This window comes from Clarias gariepinus, chromosome 5, assembly GCF_024256425.1.
Source record: "Clarias gariepinus isolate MV-2021 ecotype Netherlands chromosome 5, CGAR_prim_01v2, whole genome shotgun sequence".
Lineage (NCBI taxonomy): Eukaryota > Metazoa > Chordata > Actinopteri > Siluriformes > Clariidae > Clarias > Clarias gariepinus.
Genome location: NC_071104.1, coordinates 39,084,719 through 39,102,650, shown reverse-complemented (window position 1 = coordinate 39,102,650; position 17,932 = coordinate 39,084,719). Strand labels below are relative to the sequence as shown.

At 37.9% G+C, this 17,932-nt stretch overlaps 1 protein-coding gene across 1 annotated transcript; it reads right to left on the bottom strand.

Annotated features, from left to right (window-relative positions):
• Nucleotides 1-855: 855 nt before the first annotated feature.
• Nucleotides 856-6,478, bottom strand: LOC128524419 (C-type lectin domain family 4 member M-like). The gene is made up of 5 exons (XM_053496986.1): nt 6,298-6,478; nt 5,836-6,165; nt 5,043-5,188; nt 3,877-3,983; nt 856-1,000 (listed from the first exon to the last, which is right to left on the bottom strand). Exons 1-5 carry the CDS (start codon nt 6,425-6,427, stop codon nt 856-858), a joined length of 858 nt encoding a protein of 285 aa, XP_053352961.1. The 5' UTR covers nt 6,428-6,478.
• Between the last annotated feature and the right edge of the window lie 11,454 nt (nt 6,479-17,932).

Below are 17,932 nucleotides of genomic sequence, written 5' to 3'. Positions count from 1 at the left end.
TCTGAGATGAAAAAAAAACTACTCTTTACAACTATAATTATATGCTTGTCAAAGTGGACAAAAGAATTTAGATTGTGTGTGTACATGAACACAGAACTCTGCAGATTGTGATTTTGATGCAAATAGTGATTTATTGCAAAAAGAAGAAATTAGTCTTTTTGGAAATACCAGATTGTGTGGTTTTGTGTAATATTCATGACTTGCTATAGTGAACAGATCCAGATAAATTTAACCGAGAAGAAAGGGTCAACAATATATTAATGTGCACTTTGCCTACACAGACTCAGCATTTTAGGCTGATCAGCATTTAATGGAAACACATTTGCCCGTAAATCCTTTGTATTAGACTACAGATTAAAGAAAGCTTCTTTTAAAACTACTACATCATAAGAAACCTTCTCCACTCTTAATCTGCTAATTTGTGACAACATGTGGTCAAATGTTTAAACTAATGTATTCATTCAAGGGTTTTTTCTTTATATTTCTAATTGTCTACATTGTATTATGAAACTAAAGATGTTAAAACTATTAAAATAACACATACTGAATTATGTGGTAAACAAAGAAAGTGGTAAAAAATATTTATATACAATAAATATAATTTGGAGAATTAGAGTAGTTACAGTATGGTGAAATTAAAAAGAAAACACTTTTGCTGTAAAAATTGTTTAACAAGTTTAAAATTCTCCCTAAAATTTGAAATGTGAAATATATTAAGCAAAAGCCAATAACACAACAGTTTGGTGAGTTTTTCTTTTTTAATCTCACCACCAACATTTAGGTTACACTGGACTAAAAATTACACGCATGCACCGAATTAAATGTAAATACAGTAATCCATTCATGTACAACTTTTCAAATGATGATTTTCTTCTCACAGATCCAAATATACTGTGAACTACAGGAAACATCAACCCAATTTGGCACAGGTTTAGACCGATAACCAGAAACAGCACAGTCCTCATCACCTCTGTTGTTGGGTTCACCTTTACTCCAGAACCTGAAAGAAATGTAATTTAACAAGCACAGAAGAAGAAAAAAACAATGAGAACAAAACTACAAACTCTTCTGTAATTATCTGTCTTTGCATATACAGTATGGTAAACCTAAAACTACTGCTGCTGCTTGTCTCCTAACACACGGATGCATATGTTAAGAATGCATTTCTAGTATTTGACTAAGTAATAGTTATTGTATTTGGTTTAATTTTGTCATTATACTGTGCCGTAAATAATAACACTGTTTTTATTGAACACACTTATTCAACATTACAAATTCCAAACCCCTCTGAAGTCATTCTGTTGTGGACTTATGGTTGGATGGATCTGGTGTTTTGCAGCAAAGCAGTCCAAATCATAATGATTTATCATCCTGTTCTCGTATCGTTGCCGCGTTTCGCGTTTTTATCAGTGTTTAAATTATATAGCTTTTTCGTTTATACAATAATAATATTAATAGCAACTAGTTTTTACATCTTCATACTATTTGGCTTCGCCTTTTTCCCCATTTTTTGATACAGTATCAGCGTTAGAGGAGCACATCCAAACTTTAGAGAGGGTTAGAGAGCATGAGAACAGCCTTATTCCTGTAGCGGACAGTCTGGGTGCCGCACTCCAGCATTAGAGCCCTCACAGCGTGGCGAGTGGGTGACGACTCGGCGGCATACTCGTTCAGCCAAAGCTAACGCTAAGGCTAGCCCACTGGAGCACACCTCTTCTGCGCTTCACGTGTCCAACAGGTTTGCTCTCCTCAGTAATGCACCCACTGAGAAACCTGAAAGAGCTCTGGTTATAGGAGACTCTATACTGAGACACGTGAAATTAGCTAGACCTTTAGGGGCGCCAGCGGCAGTGGTTAGGTGTATCCCGGGAGCCAGAGCACCGGACATAGCAGGTAATCTTAGGGCTCTAGGACAGCACAAGTTCTCTAAGATAGTGGTACATGCTGGAGCTAATGATATACGCCTTCGTCAGTCAGAGGTTAGCAAGAATAACTTTTCAGAGGTGTTCAAATTAGCGAAGGGTCGTAATATGCTCTGGTCCCATCCCAATGAGACGTGGCGACATAGCTTACAGCAGGTAATGGTCGCTGAACTGCTGGATGTCCAGGTGGTGCTCCGAAAATAATGTGGGCTTCATTGATAATTGGAAGACCTTTGAGGGCAAAACTGGCCTGTTCGGGCGGGACGGTGTCCATCCCACTCAGGAAGGTGCTGCACTTATTTCTTGTTGTATAGCTCATAGTCTCAGAAGAGGCCTAGTTAATCGGTGACAATCCAGAGCCCAGGCCAGGGAGCAGACAGACAGGCTAAACCAACCGTCTGCTAGCTGCATAGAGTCGTCACTCAGGGTTCACTGTATTGAGACTGTGTCTGTTCCCCGAGCTAAACAAAAACGTAAAAAGAGTCAGGATGTCTGTTTTAGTCATTTAATTAATATAGTTACCAAAAACTCGGATCACACTGAATGCAAAGCCGGCACACGGTAAAGCTGCTTTGGGACAATGCTAATTGTTAAAAGCGCTATACAAAAAAAATTGAATTGAATTAAATAATGTTTCTTCACCATACTTTACGGTTGGGGTGATGTTTTCATGATGATATTTAGTGCCCTTTTTACACCAGATGTAGTGCTGCGTGTTCTTGACAAAAAGTTCAATCTTAGTTACATTAGTGGACAAAACATTTTGCCAGTACTGTTGTGAAATGTCAATCTGTTCTTTTACAAACTTCAGGAGTGCAGTAATGTTATTTTTTAGTAAGCAGTTGCTTCCCTTGTGGTGCTCTGCCATAAATACACTACTGGTTGAGTGTTTTATGTACTGTAGGCTCATGAACACAGATGTTGGCCTGTTCCAATGATGCTTTTAAATCTTTGGCCATCACTTTATTTCAATGATGAGTCTTTGTTGTGCTCCTTGGGTCATTTTGATTGGGCATTGATAGAGTAGCCACAGTCTCAAAGTGTCTCCATTTTGCCAAAATACCCCAAAGTCTTTGAAAATCACTGTGTAACCATTTCCAGCTTTATGTAAATCAAAAATTTTTGATCATAGTTCCTCTTAAGGCTTATTTTGGCAAGACATTGCTCACATTAGTGTATTCTTCTTGTGCAGAGTAGCGCACCCTTGTTTTTTATCAGTCAAAGTGCCTTTAGTCCACACCTTCAAACTCATTTTCTTAACAACACTAATGGTATGCTAATAACAGACTCAAATTAGCTTTTCTAAGGTTATTAACTCAAGGATTTACATACTTTTTCCAGTAACATTACTAGTTTTTATGGTTGTTCTCAATAAATACATGAAAGATCAGATATTTTTGTCTTGTGATTTTAGGCACGTTGCTGTATATTCACTTAAATAAAGATCATTTTACATTTTATAAGAAATATTTATGCCAAAAAACATGAAATTAATACAATTAATGAGATTTCTCCTGCATCCTCTCCTTACTTCCTTCCTGTTGGTGTTTTAAACACTTGTTTTACATATTTTATTTGTGTATATATATTGTAGTTTTATGATTAGATGATTAGAATGTGGTGTTATTGTTATGAATTGTTATTGTTAATTGTTTAAGGTGGCATTTTACTGTTCTTGGACTGCCTACGGGAAAAAAAAAGCTATTTTGCATAATCTGGTATATTTACAGATGTGTGAATTAATGTACAATGTCTCTGTCAAATAAACTGACAAACAAAATTCAAAAAGGTTTATATACTTCTTTTACCATTATGTTGTTTAAAAAAGTATAATATAAATGAGTTTTGATTAATTAATTGACAAACATACTGTAAGTCTGATTAATGAGATGAATAAAAAAATCCAGTCATAATCCATTGTACAAGAAGTCAGTTCAGTATTATTATCTCTTACCCACTGATCACAGCTGTACCGTCCACCCATTTCCAGATCCCTTCTGTGTCTCTGTCATTTGCACCAGTCCAAGCACTTCCACCTTTTCTCCACACCTCAACAAAGTCCTGGTAAGGAATTACAAGCACTGTTTCAGCATTGTTGAGATATCCAATCAGAAAATGACTTGTGTGGCAGATGCACTACAAAATCTAAACCTAATAACAGATTTAAAAACATTTGAAATCAGGGGCAAGGGGGGCAAGGTCAAGACAATAACATAATCACTCGTCAATTCATTAAATGTTCTTATTATTATCACCTTTATCAGAGCAGGGCACCGCCGGTTTAGCCCTACAGGGGGGCTTCTCTCCACTGCTCGTGATTGGCAGCTTCAAGTTGCCCTAGGTAGACAGCTCAAGTTCCCAGGCAACATCACAGCCACTTCTCTCCGCCCAGATATGGTATTAACATCAGAGCTTACCAAGCAAGTGGTCATCCTGGAACTGACAGTCCCCTGGGGAGACCGAATTGAAGAGGCACACGAACGCAAGAGGGCTAAATATGCAGAGCTAAGCTCGGAGTGCTGGAACCGCGGCTGGAGAGTTCGCTGTGAGCCAGTCTAGGTCGGGTGCCGAGGCTTTGCAGGCCATTCACTGCTGCAAACCCTTAAACTTCTTGGAGTAAGAGGACTGTATTTGAAAAAAGCCACCACAAACATCTTAGAGGCCGCAGAGAGAGCCTCGCGGTGGCTGTGGATCCGCAGGGGGTCCCGTGGTGCAACAGGCTACTTGGACACAAGCCGGGGACTGATCACCCTCGGCTGGGTCGACCGGGTGACCCGAAACACCCTATGACCTCGAGTACTCCACTGATGACGTGTCCAAGTAGCACCAGAAGGTGTATTTAAATTTCATTATGCTGGGTTTAAGTGATTATATTCCCAAATTGTCCCGTAGATTATCCTATCCCTGGATTGCTTACTATAATGCATTTTCTGACTATAATATTTCAGCAAGCTTCAATGCACAGAGAGTTGGGGTCAAAACTCATCATGAGAACAACCGAAAAACATATGGCATTGTCTCTTTAAAAAGACTTATACCGTTATATTGTTTTATACTGATTTATACCTAAAAAAATTTATCTGTGAAATTAATTTCTCTCTCCGTATTTTTTCTCTTCACCTGTTCTTCCCGGCTGTTAATGATCACCAGGTCTGCTCCTCGTCTCCTGCAGTCCTTTCTGCTGTCACTCCAGCTTTTCCTCTCAGTAGAGATGTAATAAATACTGGAGTTGAAGTATCTCCACTCTGGTGTGTTAATGTCTTCCTCTGTACAGAGCGCAGATTAAAATATTAGCACCTTCATAACTACATTGCATTAAAACCACAGATCAGTGTTCTTCAGTTATTCCACTGGTGTAAATTCTTGTCAGCCCTCGTAACCACCAGGAGTTGAACATAGCTGGAGTTGAAACAGCTGGACAATATCTCAAGCGCACCCTTACCACTGAGACATGTGGTGAGTTTAGGACGTAGTGTTTTCGAGTAAAACACCATCACCAGTGAGTATCATACCTTTTGTTTCTTGCCTTATCTCAAAGATTATTAAAAACTATTATTAAAAACACTATTACACACTTCTTAATGTATTAATTAGTTACATTTATTTATTTAAATATTTATTATTTTATTAATTTATTTTTGTGAAATGGTCCAGCATGTACACACAGCCTGAAAATCTCACTGGTGCTAAGATAAAAACCAAACCCTCGGCCCTGGAGGTGCAAGGCCACAGTGATAGCCACTACACCTCTGGCCACCGTGTTTAGTCTAAAACCACTTTAAATAAAATAACAGAAAACGTTCCTAGATGTTGCTACACCACAGCACACAGAGGGTTTGATTTACCACCCTGGAGGCAGAGCAAGAGCAAATGTGCTGTGGCATTTAAAGTAAAAACCAAACAGTTCACTCACTCAGCTGAGAAAGCCTCTTCTGGAGTCCGTCTCTCTTCTTCTCAAGATCGTCTCTATTCCTCTGTAACTGGTCTCTTTCTTTAGTCATGTTTGTATAACTGGTTGCCAAACGTTGTTTCTCAGCAGTCAGTTTGTTGTAACTGGTCTCTAACTGGACTCTCTCGCTAGTCATATTGTTAAAACTGGTCTGTAACTCATCTCTCTCTGCAGTCAGGTTGTTGAAATTGACCCCCAGTACTAAGACAGCGGCCATCAAGAGTACAACCAGCATCAGCAGACACACTACAGCCAGTCTGTAACACCTGCATCCTGCAGCGCACGGCTCCGAAGCTGGAAAAAAGTCATTACTGTACATACTGTATGATCTACGTGGGATTGTGTGATATTGACTTGGAATATTTAATCAGTTGAAGTAGGTTGCTGTAGTATTTTTTGTAAGTGTTTGTGTGTGTCTATGCGTACCTGAAGTCATAGTTCCTTTATCACTTGTGGTCACATGAGATTCTTTGATTTCTTCCATGTAGATAACTTCATAAAGATCATTTTCGTCCTTTAGATCTAGTGAGTTTACAGAAACTGTGTCAGTCATCATTGATGTTTTGTTCTTTTACTCTAAGAAACTGAAAAATACAACAACAAAAAAATCTACAATTTATTTTTTTCTTCAGATCTTTATGGGCTTCACTCAAGCCTGCACCTCTGCATGTGGTTTTGTAAACTGTATCTCCTCTCAGGACAGGAAGTTGAGGTCACAGCTGGTTATGTGCAACATGCAAACTTTATGCTCACACTGGATTGCATGCATGCTTTTTAGTAGAGTTGTCTATTTCATCACAAACCCCGACCCCAATACTTTTAAACACAATACATTTGTAAATGATGAATATTAAATAGTGAAAATGTCAACAACAGCAACACAACATACAGCAGGTCAATGAGGGTTAAAAAAACATTAAAACTTTAGTTGAACGCGGAGCAGAGTGAACACACTCAGTCCCTCTCGCGCACTGATGCTAGCAGAGTTCGGCGCCTCAAAGACAGGACGGAGCAAAAATGAATTTTAAAAAACCAGCGGAGTTAGAGGAAAGATACAGTACATGGCAGAGGCAGAGAAATCTGTGCGACCCAAGTCATCCAAGGTGCAAAGAGCATTTCACACCAAATAAACAGAAAAAGTGTGTTAACTGCAAAAAATGCAAAAGCGACATGGCGTGGCTCGGGGGCACCATGGCAATGATCCAGCACCTGAAACGCAAACATGTTGGAGTGTTTGATGAGGAGGAGGGAGTCCAACAGTAGGGTAAGTCACTACAGAATCCTACTTTTGTTCTGTTTTGAGTTGAAGAACATAATGTCCCTGGTGCTGGTGTTTAATTGTTATCCAGCTTGACAAGCATGACAAGTTACTTGTCTCTGCTTTGTAAAAAAAAGCTTTGCCCTCTGATGTAGTTTTTTATAATACGCGGTACTGACAAGCAGCCTGCATCCTTTGGCGGATCGTAAGACACTAGCAGTTCGCTCAGACCATTTAATGCTTTATATGTCAAGAGTAGTATTGTAAAATCAATGCGAAATTTCACGGGGAGCCAATGAAGTGAAAATAATATAGGGGTGATGTGCTCGTATCGTCTGGTTCTAGTAAGAACTCTCACTGCTGCATTCTGGACTAACTGAAGCTTATTTATGCATCTAGTTGAACAACCAGACAGTAAGGCATTACAATAGTCCAACCTAGAGGTGATAAAAGCATGAACTAGTTTTTCTGCATCATTCTGATGGAACAGAAAGGCCATCTAAAGTTACAGTGTGATCTAAAATCTTACTTCTAGCTGAATGCAGTCCTATGACTAGAACTTCTGTCTTATCAGGATTAAGCAGAAGGAAGTTAATTAGCATCCAATTTCTTATGTCCTGCACACATTGCTCACCTTAAGTAAGCTAGTTTTTCTCATCTGGTTTTGCTGAAACATATAACTGTGTGTCGAGGTCAGGTTTCTTAATTATTGGTTTGATAACTGCTAATTTAAAAGATTTTGGAACATAACCAATGCTGAGTGAGGAATTAATTATTCTCAACAGGGGTTCTGTTATTGCTGGTACTATCTGTTTAAGAAAATGTGTCGGTACAGGATCTAATATACAGGTTGATGAATTTGAAGAAGAGATGAGTGAAATTAGTTCATTCTCTTCAAGGGGAGTAAAGTATTCTAGGTTCTGGTCTGACATGGCTAGATTAACATCTGCATCAATTACATTGTTCGGTTTCAAAACCTCAATTTTATGCCTAATATTTACAATTTTATTATTAAAAAAGTTCATGAAGTCCTCACTATTGCACGATGTTCTTGTGAAGATTTCTGAAGTGGTCTTATTTCTAGTTAATTTGACTACAGTATTTAGTAAAAATCTAGGATTATTTTTGTTATTTTCTATAAGAGTGGAGAGATATGTTGATCTAGCTACACTAAGAGCTTTTCTATAGTTCAGGATGCTCTCCTTCCATGCTATTTGAAATACTAACAATTTAGCTTGACGCTATTTACGTTCTAATTTCCGAGTGGTCTGTTTTAATGTATGTGTGTGGTCGTTATACCAGGGAGCAAGTTTCTTATCTCTAATTATTTTTCTTTTAACTGGAGCTACATTATCTAAGGTATAACGGAACGTTAAATCTAAATATTCAATCGCCTGATCGAGTTCTGTGGGGTCAGACGGTGATCCAATTAAAGTTGTTAAATCTGGGAGATTACTGATAAAATCCTGTGAGGTATTTGATGTGAATGTACGTTTAGTATGGTAGCATGGTGATATGCATGCATTATCATTATAACACTTTAATAAAGACGAGATAGTGGTCTGATATAACTTCAGACAGTGGAATTGTGAATAAATTTCTTATGCCTAATCCGAAAGATATTATTAAATCTAAAGTGTGACCTGCTTTATGAGCTTTTTTTTGTTTATATATATATATATTCTCTTTAAGGGAGAATATATATATATATATATATATATATATATATATATATATATGTATATAAGTGTGGCATAAATTTGTATTTAGACCCCATTCAGAACTAAAATCCAGTAAAAGCAATTGCCTTCAGAAGTCACCTGATTTGTCAATAAAGTGCATTCGTATAAAATTTATTTTTAGTACAGATACAGCTGTTATGTGAATCCCTCATTGTCATTGAACATTAGTGACCAAACAGCATCATAAAGTCCAAGGAACACACCAGACAGGTCAAAGACAAAGTTGTGGAGAAGGTAATGTAGGGTTAGGTTTTAAAAATTTTACTAGCTTGGAACATCTCTTGGAGCACTGTCTAATCAAACTTCAAAAAATAGAAAGAGTAACCTACCAAGGTTGCTGCTCACAGACACTCTCCATCTATTTTGATGAAGCTTTCAATACAAATATCCCCCAACATCTGATCTGGAAGCTGAGCACGATGAGCATTGGGGCCCCCTAGGGCTGTGTGCTCAGTCCCCTGCTGTTTACACTGCTGACTCATAATTGTGTAGCGACACACAGCTCCAATCATATCATTAAGTTTGCTGATGACATGACCGTTGTGGGTCCCATCAGCAAAAACAATGAGTCAGCATACAGAGAGGAAGTGAAGAGGCTAACAAACTGGTGAAAGGACAACAACCTGTCTCAACCTGCATATCAATTTGACAAAAGAGATGGTTGTTGACTTTAGGAAAACCCAGAGCGATCAACATCGACGGCTCCTCTGTGAAGATTGTCAAGAGCACAAAATTTCTGCGTGTCCATCTGGAGGAGAACCTCACCTGGTCCCTCGACACCAACTCTCTGCATAAGAAAGTCCAACAACGGCTTTTCTTCCTGAGAAGGCTGAGGAGGGCCCAGCTTCCACCACCAATCCTCACCACCTTCTATAGAGGGACAATCGAGAGCATGTTGAGAGCTGCATTACTGTCTGGTTTGGGAATTGTGCCATATCGGAACGCAAGACCCTACAGAGGATAGTGACGACAGCTGAGAAGATCATCGCTGTCTCTTTCCCCTCTATTGAAGACATATACACCACATGCTGCATCCGCAAAGCCACCAGCATTGTGGCTGATCGGACACACCCCTCTCACACACACTCTTCACCCTCCTGCCATCTGGAAAAAGGTCCCAAAGCATTCGAGCATACACATCCAGACCATGTAACAGTTTTTACCCACAAGCCACCCGTCTCCTCAATACAAAGGGACTGGACTGATAAAACACACACACACACACACACACTCAGACGATCTAAACAATATCAGGACTGAACTAAGAAACACACACATGCACAAGCACGCACAATCGCAATTCCACAAGCAACATTCGGGAATTTAAATAAATGTTGTGTTTCACTGAATATCCACCAGATGGCGCATGGAAGGACTTTATCTAAAAGCCAGACCAAGTACAACGAAGAATTGTGTTTTGATGAATGAATAATTAGTAAGCCTAAAACAATATTGTTTCCAATGCTAAAGCAAACTAAATTTGTTTTACAATAGATCTTTGATGATAAATGTGTGTATATGTGCTTCATATTATTTTCATAATAAAGAAATGAGATGCCCTAAATCGTGCTTTAAAAATCTTAATAAAAAGTTTGGTATACAGTGTTTTTTTATGTCTTAAAAGGGACAAAACAATGAAAGACATGGCAATGCCTAGGTTTAAATGGTCTTGAAATTAAGTTAATTTCCTGATAGTAGGCTATTTGATAGTGTTAACTATGTAAATGTCCTGATTCGTAAATATATTAATATATCTTCGTTAAAACATAAAAATGTGTCGACATTGAGCACTATCAAAAGACATGAATAAAGAAATTTATATTCAAGTAAATATTCTTATATGAACATGAAGTGCTCCAGGCTTTTTAGAATAATATTAATCATGTTTTTAGCTGTTTGTGTCCAGCACTAAATAATTATTTCATCCATTATTTGATCACAGCTGGAAACAATAGCTGGAATGTGGTTATGAATTCATGACTAAAATAAAGCCCGTTCATTGGCATGTGTAAACCCGTGGCTCGTACTTTCACTTTACAAAAAGCAGCGTTTTGGTCAAAAGGCTGATAAACGCGTGCGATTCATCAATAAAAAGGCAGACATATTCCACCAGAAAGTCATCGCCTCTCGCAATAATGCAGATCAAAAATAATACACCTGTCCATAAATAAAAAGGAATTTTTAAGCATATATGCAAAATATATTTCACTTAAACATGACAGATTAAAACAAGGAATATAGACATGCTGAGCTTTAGTTTATTGTGATGCGGGAAAAAAAAGGTCTCAACAGGTCTCAATATTTTATAAAATCTGAATATTTTCAGTTATTTTATGGATTACACTCAAGGTATCAAAACCAACTATGAAGTCTGATTTAATTGGTACCATTAAACATTTTATTTCTATTTATGTTTGTTTCTATTTATGTTTTGCTGGTGAAATACATTTTAGGCAGAGACGTCTGCTCGGTCTTGTTAATTCGTTTAAACTACTCAATTCTGCGAATTCCCCCATCAGTGAAACCGGTTTAATAACTTCACACCTATCGTGAATGAAAGGAACAATATTGTTTTAAGCTAACTTTATTAAAGATTATTCACTTTTGTATTTTTGTTGTACTTCGTCTTTTTGCACACACGCGGGCATCTTTAAATTTGAACAGAAAATAATAGTGGGCTGGTAGGAACATTATTTTTTATATAACTTAAACGGCTGAATGAAATTAAATATACACAATAAATTAATAATTGCGTTTGCTTTACATTGAAGCCATCATGTGTAAATAGCTTTTTCATTGTATATACTACCATATTATATATTTGTGTATAAAACTGTTTTATTTATATTTTACATTACATGCAGGTTTTAATTTACTTGCGATTGTACTTTTAAAATGTAACCTACGTATCTACAGTATAAGCATATTTAACTACTTCAGCAGTAAATGAGTTACTTAATCTGGCATTTAAATAAAGTCCTTACTTAATGTAATTTTATTTAACTGTTATAAATATTATTCTTATTCTCTATATTCTTGTCGAGTATAGTCCTTCAGTGCAAGCATTCTGTCAGAAGTCAGTGCGAATTTATCAAACTGTGTGCGCTGTTGGCAAATACTGTAGGGGGTTTTAGACGAATTAACAACACAGAGATTGTGTCACAGGTGCTGTGTGTGGGCTTTGGAAAAGGTATAAGTGCAGAGGTGAAAAATGGAGTTCAACTAAAAGAAAACACAAAATTGAGTCTCTGCGCATGGCTCCCTCTAGGGGTTATCTGTGACAGAAGGACATCTCTGCCCAAATTTTATTTTCCCAGCAAAACATAAAATAAATTTAAAAAAAATGATTAATGATAGCAAAAAATAAAAGTATTAAATCCAACTATTAAGTCTGATTAATAGTTGTATTTGATACTTTTATTTTTATTTACTGTATGGCCAGTCGTATTATGCTTTCTCTGGAGAAGAAACAAATCTGGTAGATTGTCATAAAAGTCTTGAGCAGTGGAGGACTGGCCATCTGGAGCACCATGAAACATTCATTAAAATGCAATTCTTATGCACAGAAAAAAATAAACTACACAGCGAAATGTTATATTATGACTTAAACAAATCGGCTCGCATCAGAGCTGTTTTAGATGTGCAGGTACATGAGCTCAGAGCACCTGGGGATTGTCTGGAGATCAAATTTAAATAAAACACACTAAAACTGTCCATAAATAAAAATTATTATTTAGGCCTATACGCGAAATATATATCACTTAAATATTACAGATTTAAACAAGGAAAGAGGACATGCTGATCTTTAGTTCATTGTGATGCAGACAAAAGGTCTAGAGAGGAAACGGAGACATTTTTTTTGTTGCATTAAGTTCAATCATGCAGCACTTTTAGTATTTATAGCAAAAGCAACCCAAAAGTGTGATTAAAGTACCAAAATTCCACAGATTTTAGACCTAGCATAAACAACCTAACGATGTGTTTACAGAAACCCAGCATTTTTTAATGTACTATAATGAATGGACAAAGCGCAGTCAAAGCCCGGGAATTCTGCCTACTGTCGCGTTGTATTCAGCGAGTAGCATATATATTTTTTGTTTATTGCATTTTATGGCTGTAGTTTTATCGATAAATCTGCTCATATCTGCGCACGCATTTATTAGCCTTTTGATCAAAAAGCCGCACGTGCAACTCACTTTCACTTTGGAAAAGGCAGTGTTTGTTGTTTAGTGTATATAAATAAATAAATATACAGTGGAACCTCGGATTACGAGCTTAATTCGTTCCGGAAGCAGGCTCGTATTCCAAAACACTCGTAAACCAAATTTAATTTACCCATAGGAAATAATGGAAACTTAAATTATTCGTTCTACAGCCCAAAAAAGTAAATACATAAATATAATTAACACAAAATATAAAGTAAAAATAAAACAAATAAACCTGTACTTTACCTTAAATTTTTTTTTTAAATAAATCCCGACAGATAAGGGTTTTCGTTTGTGCATGCAGGGTGTATGTGTGTAAAATGTGCACGCGCGCGCACACACACACATACACACACACACATTAACAGATAGACCGTTTTTGAAACCGTTTAAAAATTAGCAAGGAACATTCCTAGTCACATTTACGTGAGCGCATACTAACAGGATCACTGCTGTAAGTAAAACAACAACAACAACAACAACAAAAAACAAATTAAACAGCTCCTCACCTTTGAAAACAATCGCGACAGAGAGAAGTTTGTGTGTTTATTTGGCAACCTGAGAGGAGGGGGATGAAGGGGGGCTCGCTCGCGTTTACAGCCCCCTTCTCTCAGGTTGCCAAACAAACACACAAACTCTCTGCCTTACACAGACACACGCGCACGCAAAAACACTGCAGGCACTAAGACCCAGCAGGGGAGACGATAGGTCTCGGCTTTACAGCTCCCCTTCTCTCAGGTTGCCAAATAAACACACAAACTTCTCTCTGTCGCGATTGTTTTCAAAGGTGAGGAGCTGTTTAATTTGTTTTTTGTTGTTGTTTTACTTACAGCAGTGATCCTGTTAGTATGCGCTCACGTGAGTGTGACTAGGAATGTTCCTTGCTAATTTTTAAACGGGTTTAAAAATGGTCTTTCCCTTAATGTGTGTGTGTGCGCGCACGTACATCACACACACACACAGCGTGCGTGTGTGTGTATTCACTCAGCAGGAGAGGCGATTACCTACAATTCTGCTGCAAGAGAGAGAAAAACCGTTGGCTCACTTGTGATGATGTAACGCTCGTTAGAAGCGCAAGAAGCGCATGCGTGAAACATGATACTCGGTGCTCGTAAACTAAGACAATGCTCGTTTTTTAAGGCAAAAATTATTAAAAATTGTTGCTCGTCTTGCGAAACACTCGTAAACTGCGTTACTCGTAATCCGAGGTTCCACTGTATGTATGTATATATATATATATATATATATATATATGGTAAGATGGATTGTAATTACAGCACCTAAACTTGCGCTGAATTATGATGAACTGCACTTATGGCCACCACATAAAACTGCGAGGTGAGATAGGGGTAATAAATCTCTACTCTGTCATTTCATCATATTCATTCCATACTGTAAGTGCACTATCCAACCACAACAACTGACATGCTTCACATTGTTTCTGAAGCTGGTGAAGAGTGTTGTCAGCTGTTGATTGTATATCCAGTTCGTTTCACTGCCACTAAAGGTTACATGAAAATATTAGCGACACTTTGGTGATTTCATTTATATTTGTCTATTATGATATGCTATTGATAGTTAACCCATGTCGAAATAAACATTATTTGAAGAATTTTGTGCAATGTTTAATTTGCGTAGAAAGTGCTGTCTTACTTAACGCTGTCATGCAAAAGGAGTGAAAAATCGATTCCTAAACAACCGATGTCCGCTAATTCAGTACTTTCACAGTAGACAGCGCCTTGTAACATCGGACGTAAGAGGCAGCGACTTAAGAAGACTCCTAACGGACAGTTCGGGAAACACACTTAGAAAAGTAATCAACTTACGTAAGATATATCTTAAGAGTCTTCTTAACGCACTAAGAGTTTGCGTTATCGGGAAACCTGTCCCAGATCGGTACCTGATCTTCTCTTTTTGCACTATATTGCACAATATTTATCTTCTTTTCTATTTTTTGCACAAAGTATTTTTAAATCATTGCTGCTACTTAGGAATGTCAAATGCTTACTGTTTCTCCTTCCACTACCTAAACTCATAACTCATTATGCAGCTCGCATAAGGCAATGTTCGTGTCCGCTTGAGTCGGGATATAAACGTTGCTAATTATAACCAATGTGAACTGCCGAGGCGGATAAAAAGGACGGCACATGATGGTCAGTGTTCCAGGTTTGGTGTGCAGGAGCGTGTAAGAGGAACAACGCTCGTGCTGTTGCACCAGCTGTTGTTTAACATTAAGCAAATGGCGCCTCCCCTTGACTTTCCCGAGTCCCGTGTCCTGTCAATGCGGTGAACCAAGAAGAACTCGGCCGGGTGGATGGCGTGGTCCGGCAACGCTGGGTTCAGCCATGTCTCGGTGAAGCAGAGGAGATTGCAGTCCTGAATGTCTCTCTAGAACTTTAACCTGGCCCTGAGGTCATTAAACTTGTTCTCCAGTGACTGGACGTTGGCGAGCAGGATGCTAGGCAGAGGTGTGCGGTGTGCACAGGCTCTCAGCCTGTTCCTGATGCCAGCTCGCTTCACATCACGTCCTTTGTTCTCCCTCAGGATCTCACTCGGCCAACTCGGATCGGAGTTAAAAACGTCCAATTGTAAGTACATTGTATACCAATAGAAACAAGAGTGTCTCTATCGTACCTAATACACTCAATGGTGATGAATTAGCTGGTTTAAAGTTACTGAAAGATAACTTAAAAGACGAAAACAAAGTAAAATAAGTCGGAGCAGTCGTGATGGCAGCCAACCTCACCGGCACCATCTTGGATCAGCTTTATTATGCTCATAATCCAAGGTTTTATGGTATACATAATAATTTGTATTATATTAATTACAGTAGGGGACAGAGCTTTTTCTTATGAAGCTTCGAACTTATGCAATAGCCTCACAAGAAATGTTCAGGACACAGGTCAGCCCAGATAGCACTACTTTGTTGGCCAAAAGTCTGCAAAATTTTGGTACCTTTTCGTCAGTGCTTGAACTGGACCATTGGCCCAATGTTGGCCCCTTGGTGGGGCCAAAGATATTTTGGCCCAATGTTGGCCCAATGTTGGTTCAGTAGATAACTACAAGATTGACCCAACTTTGGCACAATGTTGGTTCAGAAGATAATCAGCAGCAGAATCTCTCAATGATGTCCCAATGATGCATTAGGAGCTCATGAAAGAGTTGGTTACCAATCTAGTACATAAATAACAATAAAAGAACTATACATCTAAATCATTGGATACCGCTGTTGGCCCAACGTTGGTTTAACAACGTCGCCTGTGTTGCTTCTCTTCTCCCTGATAGGGGGCAACACTTCTCTGCGTTGTCAGGAAGTAACAGCATGTGAACAACATGCATTGCTTTTATTGAGGATTGCTAGCCATTTGTGAGTGTAATTCTGTTTTCTAAATATTTTCTGTAGAACTATGAATATTTTGCCTATTTTTGCTCATGCATGCTGACATGTTATTATTGCTAGTGAGGAACCTAAAACCCCATAGAGGTCAGTGCTGCAGATTAAATCCTGCAGGCGAGCTAAAGACTAGCTAAAGTTTGCTTGCTTGTGTTCACTACAAATACAGTTGGGTTATGTGGTAATATTTTTACAAATAAAATGTAAATACCCTTGAATAAGAGTCTTGAGAAAATGTTGTGGTAACATAATAAGCACATGTTTAGTAGTTGTGCTGAAATGTGGCATTTAGGCTTTTGGCAGACACTCTTATCCAGAACGACTTACAAAAAGTGCTTTAAAGTTCACATCACTGGATAGATACTTAAAATGGTTCAACTAGGTTAATAACTAACTGCCATTAGTCAACTGTTCAGATTTTTTTTGGGGGGGGTGGGGGGGTCGTATAGTCCAAGTACTCATGAAGCTTTATCTTTATTTAGGGGCTTAGTGTACCGCAATCTGGAGGACAAATGTTGTGTAGCAAACGGATGCGGTCATTGAAAGCTGCCAAACGCATTCAATCTCCTTTGAACAGTTAATGGTGAGATGTGTCTGCTACTTATGCTCTGTAAAGACTTCATAACAACTCTAATCTGAGGTGCTGTTAATTGGTCATTTTTCAGTCTGATAACTCTAAATGAAATTCTTGTCTGCGGCAGAGGTAGGTTTTGGTCTCTTCATGAGAGCCAGTTTCATTATGCTTGACGGATTTTGCAAATGCACTTGACAATACTGTTCTTGCAATGACTATTACAGAAAGGCTGACCTCTGTGTCTTAAAATAACAACTAATTGTTGTTTTTGTTGTTGTTACATAATTACTTAATTCCAAATGTGTTATTTTATAGTTTTGAAATCCCCAGTATTGTTGTAGAATGTAGAAAATAACTAAACTAAACATAAACAAAGAAATTTGCAAGTGACCCCAAACCTTTGAACAGTAGTGTGTGTGTGTGTGTGTGTGTGTGTATATATATATATATATATATATATATATATATATATATATACTGTATATATATATATATATATATATATATATATATATATATATGCAAACGTGTGGGTTTGATTGTGGGTAATAGAAAATAGTGTGTAGACAAAAGTGTGTAGACAATAATTGTGTTTTTTTTTTTTTTTTTTTACTGATGGGATTAGTTAAAGATTTTTATTGAGAAATAAAATTGTTTTTACAGTTTGGGGACTCTTTTTCTCATTTTTTGAGAGAACCTCCCCTGTCTTAAGAAACACCCTTTTACAAGGCACTGAAGAGGCAGCAGAAATTGTAGTGCCAGCTGGTACAAATAGGGGTACATTTGTTACTGTTGTTGCCAGTATTCTAATGGATCATCCATTTGTGGAATGTTCCTCTCTTTGGGGTATTGCTTCACCTCGACAGTTGAATCTGCTGTCACATTTTT

What these genes read in the sequence shown, in the direction of transcription:
- LOC128524419 (XM_053496986.1), bottom strand. Translation starts at nt 6,427, where the DNA reads ATGATGACTGACACAGTTTCTGTAAACTCACTAGATCTAAAGGACGAA. An exon ending in TAAAGGAACTATGACTTCAG is followed by an intron (nt 6,166 to 6,297) that starts GTACGCATAGAC and finishes ACTTTTTTCCAG; the next exon opens with CTTCGGAGCCGTGCGCTGCA. An exon ending in TTAACAGCCGGGAAGAACAG is followed by an intron (nt 3,984 to 5,042) that starts GTGAAGAGAAAA and finishes ATTCCTTACCAG; the next exon opens with GACTTTGTTGAGGTGTGGAG.